At 40.0% G+C, this 9,358-nt stretch overlaps 1 protein-coding gene across 1 annotated transcript in view; it reads left to right on the top strand.

The window, feature by feature from the left end:
- NDUFV2 (NADH:ubiquinone oxidoreductase core subunit V2) overlaps window positions 1-9,358 on the top strand; it is a 31,860-nt gene that overhangs the window by 8,639 nt on the left and 13,863 nt on the right. Inside the window, exons 2-4 of the mRNA XM_002713582.6 lie at window positions 4,723-4,788; window positions 6,483-6,545; window positions 6,621-6,737. Coding sequence (XP_002713628.1) covers window positions 4,723-4,788; window positions 6,483-6,545; window positions 6,621-6,737 — 246 coding nt within the window. The remainder of the gene's footprint in view (window positions 1-4,722; window positions 4,789-6,482; window positions 6,546-6,620; window positions 6,738-9,358) is intronic.

A 9,358-nucleotide genomic window follows, 5' to 3' on the forward strand; every position in this document is an offset into this window, starting at 1 on the left:
GGATGGTAGGGACCCAAGTACTTCACCTGCTGCCTCCCAGCATGCTTATTAGCAGGAAGCTAAATCAGGTGGAGGTGGATCTTGAAACTGGGCACTTGGGGTATGGAATGTGAGCTTCCCAACTTGTGACTTAACCTGCTGCGTCACAGCACCTGCCTCTGAAATCTTAATCCTCTCAACGTCCCTATGAAATGTATACTGTTATGGTTCTGATTTTTTTTTTTTTAAGATTTATTTATTTGAAAAGCCGAGTTACAGAGAGGCAGAGGTAGAGAGAGAGAAGTCTACATCCACTGGTTCACTCCCCAAATGGCTGCAACTACTGGAGCTGAGCCCATCCAAAGTCAGGAGCCAGGAGCTTCTTCTGGGTATCCCACATGAGTGGATTTCCCAGGCCATACTAGAGAGCTGGATTGGAAGTGGAGCAGGTGGGACTCGAACCGGTGCCCATATGGGATGCCGGCACTGAGGTGGTGGCTTTACCTGCTGTGCCACAGTGCCAGCCCCTATGGTTCTGATTTTACAAATTAGGATTCTGGAGCTGGACTTTTAATCACTTTAGCTATATCGTTTCTCCATACATAAAACATAAAGCTATTTATGGACTATTAGACACCAGTGATACATCTCAATTTTAGAGATGTTAGGATGTGCAAAATGTGTTTTTTAAAAACAATGAAACTGACCCATCTTATAATAGAACATGTTTTGTGTTGGTCATTTTTCACCACTGCCACCATCGTAAGGGTGTTATTTTTAAAATTAGGTCGGTGACATTAAGATGTGATGAGGGACCAGCACTGTGGTGCAGTAGGTTAACGCCCTGGCCTGAAGCACCAGCATCCCATATGGGCGCTGGTTCAAGACCTGACTGCTCCACTTCTGATCCAGCTCTCTGCTATGGCCTGGGAAAGCAGTAGAAGATGGCCCCCCTGCACCCTCAGGGGGACCCAGAAGAAGCTCCTGGCTCCTGGCTTCAGATAGGCGCAGCTCCGGCCGTTACAGCCAATTGGGGAGTGAACCATTGGATGGAAGACCTCTCTCTCCCTCTCTCCCTCTTTCTCTCTACCTCTCCTCTCTCTGTGTACTCTGACTTTCAAATAAATAAATAAATCTTTAAAAAAAAATAAATCTTTTAAAAAAAACATACAGTGAGAGGAGAGGCAGAGAAGAGAGGTCTTCCATCCAATGGTTGACTCCCCAGTTGGCCATGACAGCTGAAGCTGCGCTGATCCAAATCCAGAAGCCAGGAGCCAAGAGCTTCTTTTAGGTCTCCCATGTGGGTGCAGGGGCCCAGGGCCTTGGGCCATCTTCTGCTGATTTCCCAGGCCATAGCAGAGAGCTGAATTGGAAGTAGAGCAGCCAGGTCTCGAACTGGTGCCCATATGGGATGCTGGCACTTCAGGCCAGGGCGGTAACTTGCTGTGCTATAGTGCCAGCCTCTCCATGTACTCTTTGATGTAGGACACAGGTATCCTAACCACTAGGCTAAATGCCCATTTCTAAACTTAGTTTTAATTCCATTTTCCATAGGCTTTTTGAAGTACCCATATGTATTACTGTGTATATTGCATTAAATATAAAGTATGATCTGTTATAGTACAGAGGAGGCATGCAGATACATATATATATATATATATTACAGTAAAAATATCTGTTGTATATAGTATATTTTACATATATGAGTTTCCTTCTCTGGATCTTTGATTATCCTTTCTAGAGACAGCCAGTGTTACTGGTTCTTTTTATATCTCTGTATATCCATAGACATATTTTGATAGAAAAAGCAATAAAATATGGAAACTGGCATATTACTAGATTTTACTGACTTGTTAAGAACTGTGAAGGGCTGAGATTTTATCTTATTTGCAAGTTAATTTGCTGCAGTTTCATGGATCCTGGCAGAACACTCCTGAGTTAGAGATAAAGGACTGAATAATTAACTCATGGCACAGTAGGCAACATGAGCTCCTGTTCATGTTGGTTACCATTAACATTTAAATTCCACAGGAGTGACATGGGGCAGCCCAGGTGAATTTGTATATAGCTGAGGAACCATGAGTTTTGGGGAAACCCAGGTGCAAGAAGCACACTCAACCTTTGCCCCAGTGTGGTGGTAGGGAGATACTCTCTACCGAGATTCTTGAAAAGATGGTCTGGAAGAAAAGCTGTCTGTGCCTCTGTTCACATGGTGTGTAAAAACTGAGACCCATGGAACGTTTTCTACCAGCACTGCCTCTTCTCTTTCTGTAAGTAAAAAAAAGATACTCACATGTTAATGTCAGTGGAGGGGAAGTAAGTAGATGGTGTTTTTCAACATAATTTCATTGGAAAAATTTACTGCTTTATGTGGATATAGGTAAAAATTAATTACATGCAAATACAATAAACCTTCAGTAATCTGTTCTGAGAATGATTCTTTGTTGAAGTCAGCCAACAGAGTGCGGAAGAATTATTCTAAAATGCAGTTGTTTGACGCTTCATTTCCCAATTATCAAATGATTTTTCCATGTGTCAGCAAAGCAGGTAATAATGCTTTAACAAGTTATATAGTACTTTCAGAGATTAAATCTCAGAACAATCCGGTAAAAAGATATCCCTGTTTTTTTCTTCTTTTTTAAAATGTATTTGTTTTAGGAGAGGTAGAGACAGATTTTTCATCCAGCAGTTCGCTCACTAGATAGCCACAATGGCTTGAGCTGGGCCAGGCTCAAGCCAGGAGCTTCATTTGGATCTCACACATGGATCCCAAAGATGCAAACACTTCGGCCATCTCCTGTTGCTTTTCTCAAGTCCATAGCAGAGAGCTAGATCAGAATGGGCGCCACATGGGATGCCGGTGTTGCAGGTGGTGGCTTTACTCACTATGCTACTGGACTAGCCTCTGTCCCTGTTGAGGGACAGGGCTTAAAATTAAGGCTTAAAAAGATTAACTTGCATAAGGTCATATGTTAGCAAACAGCAGATCTTAAAATATCTAGAAGTCCTGGACTTTTTCTAAAATTTAGTTGCTTTTTCCTGAATCTTAATCAATAGTGTCTTTGATGATTTAGACTTTACAACATTTCCTTTGGATAGAAATGTGTGTATAAAGGCATTTGCATATCTTGCTATAGCAAGAGAGTGCTTGTATTTAAAGTAAATTTTCTGGGGCTGGCGTTGTGGTGCAGTGGGTTTAAGCTGCCACCTGCAACACCAGCATACCATATGGGTACCAGTTCAGATCCCTGTTACTCCACTACCAATTCAACTTCTTGCCTGGGAAAACATTGGGAGATGGCTTGATTGCTTATGTCCCTGCCATCTACAAGGGAGACCTGAATAGAATTCTAGGTTCCTGGCTTCTACCCAGCCCAGCCCCAGCTGTTGCGGCCATCTGGGGAGTGAACCAGTGGATGGAAGATCCCTCTCTGTCTCTCCCCCTCTTTCTGTAACTCTGCCTTTCAAATAAATAAATAAATAAATAAATTTTTAAAAATAATAGGTTTTCCAATATGTAGTTGCATAGGCCTAGAGAACAGTTCTCAAAGTTATCTCTGCCTTTCTAATTTTTAAAAAATATTTGTTTATTTATTTGAAAGTTACACAGAGAGAGGAGAGGCAGAGAGAGAGAGGTCTTCCATCCGATGGTTCACTCCCCAATTGGCCGCAACGGCCGGAGCTGCACCGATCCAAAGCCGGGAGCCAGGAGCTTCCTCCGGGCCTCCCATGTGGGTGCAGGGGTCCAAGGACTTGGGCCATCTTCCACTGCTTTCCCAGGCCGTAGCAGGGAGCCGGATCAGAAGTGGAACAGCTGGGACTAGAACTGGCACCCATATGGGATGCTGGCACTTCAGGCCAGGGCTTTAACCTGCTGCACCACAGTGCTATGCCCTAGACCTGGGTCTTTTATTAATAAAGCAAATATTCCATGTAAATGTATTAATTCAACTGAGATATTATTTGGACATAGGGAAAAGCTAAATATATGACTAGGTTACTTGTTATATTACTGCTTTTATTTTATCTTTGAATTGTCCAACTCTTTCTCATTTCCACATTTGGTTCAGTCCAATGTTCTGTTTCTGGTTAGTAGAACTAAAATTTGAGGTTTTCAGAACAATAGTTGAGTTGCTTAGGGGATGGTAGAGTGGAGGGGAAAAGGTAGAGGGCAAAGGGAAATGAAATGCAACAGATTCCTTCCAAAGCAGTTGACATTTATGTGTAAGCATCATAAATAGCTTTCTGAAACTTCATTTATAGCTGAAGTTTCTGAATTAATTTAGTAAAGGATTGAAAAGGAAGATACCGTTGACTCACTTATACAGAATGAAAACATGTTTACAAAGATCTGTATTAAATGAAAGCTGGCAGCCACCCTGATTCAAAAGTGAAAGGCAGTAAGTTAATGATACATTCTCCAGATGCATGCCAGCAGTTAGTAGAAGGGATATACAACTCAGATCATTCAGCAGGTCCTGAGTAGTTATCATGGTTCTTCCATTGAGTTTTGTGTGTGATCTTAGACAAGTTAGTAAAACCTTGCCTTGGGATCTCCATTTTCTTTTGCTTCTCCTGAATTAGGTGTGGGCGGGTCATAGGGTAGTGTGCCATATTTCTTAAGATCTTTTACTTCTGTAAGTTGATTCTATTGTTTTACATTATGAATCTGAAAGGATTCCCCTATGAAAAATTTCTTAAGGCTTTTGATTTACCAAACTTTATTAAACTTTAAAATTTTAGGGAAAACACCTAAGGAATTTGCATAAGACAGCTGTGCAAAATGGAGCTGGAGGAGCCCTATTTGTGGTAAGTAGTTGCTTAGATTCCTTCAGAATAAAAAGACTTGGGTAAATCCTTTGTAATAACCTAAAGTGTCATAACTGCTAGAGTCTGGAATATGCTGGCCATTGTGGGGCTTCAAATGTAGCTAATTGAATTCACTACATTTTGAAAGATGTGTGGTCTCAACTGAACCTCCTAGTTTAAATTGCCACCAGGGAAACTGGGAATAAGAATTTATATTGTTCTTTGGCAAAATTATTATGAGCCCTGACTAGATTCTCATCACACTTTGGGTATTTTTCTTTTTATTATGTTATTTAGGTCTTTTTTTTTTCTTAAAATGTACATTTAAGTTTTTAAAAAATCAGTAACATCGACTCAAGGTTCTACAATATGGGGAATTCCAAAATGTTTGAAGCTCATGGATTTTAGTAATATAGTAAATTCATTAGCAGTTGGCCTTTATATTTTGATTTCCAGGGCTTAACTACAGGTTAGAAGTCTTTGAATTCCTCAGCTTATTTACACAATTCATAAGGGAGGAAACAGTGAGTCCCTCTTTAAAAAATTAATTTGTTTTGAAAGGCATGGTGATATAGAGAGTGGAAGAGACAGAGAAGGATCTTCCATCCACTGGTTCACTCCCCAAATGGCTATAAGAGTTTGGGCTGGGCCAGGCCAAAGCCGGGAGTCAGGAACTCTATCCGGTTTCCCACGTGGGTGGCAGAGGCCCAAGTATTTGAGCCCTCTTCTGTTGTTTTCCTAGGCAGATTAACAGAAAACTGGATTAGAAGTGGAGCAGGCAGTACTGGAACTGGCACTCCAGTGTGGGATGCCTGCATCTTCCGTCACAAGCAGTGGTTTAACCTGCTGTGCCACAGTGTTGGCCCTTTTTTGGATAAGGTGCAGTTTTCAAGGATTAATCTAGAATTGTTTGAAGGCAATGTGGTGAATTTGTATGATGATTTAGAGTTAGGCATATAATATGTAGTTTCCCGCTTGATGCTTTGTCGGAAATCTTTGTCTAAAAGCATTTCAAATTAACTATATAGGAGTATTTGAGATCACTGTCCAAATTTCTTTTCAGTTACGTCCTATAAAAAGCAGAACTTTAAGAGTTAACATTAAGAGATTCAGTTCTGTAATCACATAATCAGAACATTAATTGATGTGTTAATCTCAGTGTGACTCATTTGATTTCCTGTTGATGTGTCATTTCTTGTTAGTTTTTAAAGAGGGCCTGCTCTGCTCTTTTAAGAATAAAGCTTCTTGCTATTGCCCAGTTTCTGTTTATGGAAAACTTGTGGGGAATAGATGGTGTTTTCACATGTCCCCAGAGTTGTGAATCTTATCGTTTTTGGATCCCAGATCCCTTTGACAGTCTGATATTCTCTCGTTTGCAAAAATATACATATGTTCACACTTAAAGTTTTGTGTCTTAAAAAGGCTTCCAATAATTGGCAGTGTTTTGGTAATTAGAAGATCCTAAAGCTCTTTCTAATTCTTAAAGGGTGCTTATTTCTAAAATTTTGAATTCTAAGTATTTTTTGGTCGTCATACTCATCAAACGTGTGTTTAGTCATTCTTTCTGATGAAATGATAGAATGATTGATAGCATGTTGGAATAACAGTGGAAAGGTTAAACTGTTGTTAATATATATTATAGTTATGTGTAGTGTTAATACACACTTTTGAGATAATTTTTTTTCTTTGTTTAGCACAGAGACACTCCTGAGAATAACCCAGATACTCCATTTGATTTCACACCAGAAAACTATAAGGTATGAGAACATTAACAATTGCAGAATATTTATTATTTTCCAGATACATAAGTAGATGTTTTTTCTTTCATACAGAGGATAGAGGCAATTGTAAAAAATTATCCAGAAGGGCATAAAGCAGCAGCTGTGCTTCCAGTCCTGGATTTAGCCCAGAGGCAGAATGGGTGGTTGCCTATCTCTGCTATGAACAAGGTACTGAATTCATTTTTCAAAAAGAGGAGAGATTGTGTATGATGACTTTCTTATGTAAAAGTTACTTTAATAATAATTAACATCAGAATCTAGGATTGTATGTTTCCCTGAATTTTATTTTTGTATTTTGTTGGTTTCCTTAATGCAGACAAGTAGAGCTTTTTATTGAAGAAGATTAGGAATAGTGGAAGAAAATTTTGTTTTGTTTTGTCTTTTCTTTTTGAGGAAAATGATCATAATAAAAAGATCCCAAATGTGTATAATTTAATGTTGAGATATTCTCAAAATTAATGTAATATTTAGACACTAGAATTACTGGAAACCACCTCACAGCTAGTGATAATCTTTTTAATATTTTGTTTCTTTGACAATGTTTTTTTTTTAAGATTTATTTTATTTATTTGAAAGAGTTACAGAGAGAGGTTGAGACAGAGAGAGAGGTCTTCCATCCGTTGGTCTACTCCCCAAATGGCTGCAACGGCTAGAGCTGTGCCAATCCGAAGCCAGGAGCTCCCTCGGGGTCTCTCACATGGGTGCAGGGGCCCAAGGACTTGGGCCATCTTCCACTGCTTTCCCAGGCCACAGCAGAGAGCTGGATCGGAAGTGGAGCAGCCAGGACTAGAACTGGTGCCCATATGGCATGCCGGTGCATTGGGCCAGGGCTTTAACCCACTGCGCCACAGTGCTGGCCCCTCTTTGACTATGTTTTAAAAAAGTCTTATGTGGTATTTATGCCACTTGATATGTCACCTTGGAATCAACAACCTACAGAGATGCTGTGGGTAACTCATAGTATGTGGAGTTAGTCTATTCATATGTACTTTCTAAGGCTTTTTTTTCTAATAGTTTTCAGCAGTAATCAGAATTTCATGTTTATTCATGTCCTATCAATATCATAATTACATTGTGTGGTATTGTATAGTGAATCATTTACAGAGTACCAAGTGAAACCACATTTGATTCTTATAAGAATCACAACTACCAAGCTATGTTATATAATGGAAAGTGTGTTTGGGTTACAACTAAGAAACCTGATTTTTCTTTAGGCTTTACTTCCTCATTGGCAGTGAAGGTTTAGAGCTAGGTAGTTCTCTTCTAGTTATTATATTATGATTTCTAAGTTATATAGCTGAGACTGAATTCATTTCCAATTCAGTGCTTTTTCTACTTAACTATCAGAGATTCTGCTACGTTTCATTTTTGTTACTTTCTAAACTACTTGGCCAAAACTGTTAGGCCAGACCATTATCTTTCTTTTCTTTTCTTTTTTCTTTTTTTTTTTTTTTTTTTTGACAGGCAGAGTGGATAGTGAGAGAGAGAGACAGAGAGAAAGGTCTTCCTTTGTCGTTGGTTCACCCTCCAATGGCCGCCACGGCTGGCGCACTGCAGCCGGCGCATCGCGCTGATCCAAAGGCAGGAGCCAGGTGCTTCTCCTGGTCTCCCATGGGGTGCAGGGCCCAAGCACTTGGGTCATCCTCCACTGCCTTCCCGGGCCACAGCAGAGAGCTGGCCTGGAAGAGGGGCAACCAGGAAAGAATCCAGCACCCCGACCGGGACTAGAACCCGGTGTGCTGGCACCACTAGGTGGAGGATTAGCCTATTGAGCCGCAGTGCCAGCCAGACCATTATTTTTATTCAAGAATAGGAGTGTCCTCCATTTATCTAATAAAATTCCAAATGCAAATTTTAAATTTGATTATCTCTTGTTTTCCGTGTACTGTAGACACTTTGTAGGCATTGAGTACTTTTTTCACTAAAAGCAGGTTTAGTGAGATACTATCCTTAGTAAACATAGGTGGTTATTTTTCAGTAAATCACCTGTTTCTTCAGGAGTTATCTACATGGTTTTATTTATTTATTTTTAATTTATTTGAGAGGCACAGAGGCAGACAAACAGAGCTTCCATCCACTGGGTCACCTCTTAAAGACTTGCAATGGCCAGAAGTGGGCCAGTCTGAAGCCAGGAGCTGGGAATTCAGTCCAGATCTCTCACCTGGGTGGCAGGGATCCCACTACTTGAGTCATCACCTGCTGGCTCCCAGGTCTGCATTAGCAAGAAGCTAGAATCAGGTGCAGAGCTGGGAATCTAACGCAGGCACCCCAAGGTGGCATGTAGCCATCTTAAGTGACAATTTATAGGCCAAACATCCACCCCCTGTAAGGGGGTTTCTTAAATTGTGTCTTAAATTAAAATAGCTAACTTGCTAAATAATGATTAGGTATATGTTGCTAATCAGAGTTTTGGAAATTTTTTTTAAATTTTTTTAAATTCCCATTTTAATAATGGCTAGCCTGTTGAAATCTTGCTGAGGGCAAGCTTAGCAAAGGAACATAAATAAGAAACTAATGTGAGAACATGTAAAAGATACTGTCCTATTGTGTTTAGAGTTGGAATTATGGAGGAGAAACACGAAATAGGGTGTAGAGAATAGAATCAAGATTCTTTCCACTTTACATTTGGGACTTTCAATGTTAGTATTCTCTCCCCTCTCCAAATCCCCAAAAACATTGAACCTTAGAGCAAAAACAAAATCTAGAAACTCACTCATTGATTCCTTAGCCATCACTAAGGCATGGGGATTGTGTGTGGCAGAATTTAGAGGTGTGCATGTAGAGAGATA

Source organism: Oryctolagus cuniculus, chromosome 10, assembly GCF_051225735.1.
Source record: "Oryctolagus cuniculus isolate XC-2025 breed Fujian yellow rabbit chromosome 10, ASM5122573v1, whole genome shotgun sequence".
Lineage (NCBI taxonomy): Eukaryota > Metazoa > Chordata > Mammalia > Lagomorpha > Leporidae > Oryctolagus > Oryctolagus cuniculus.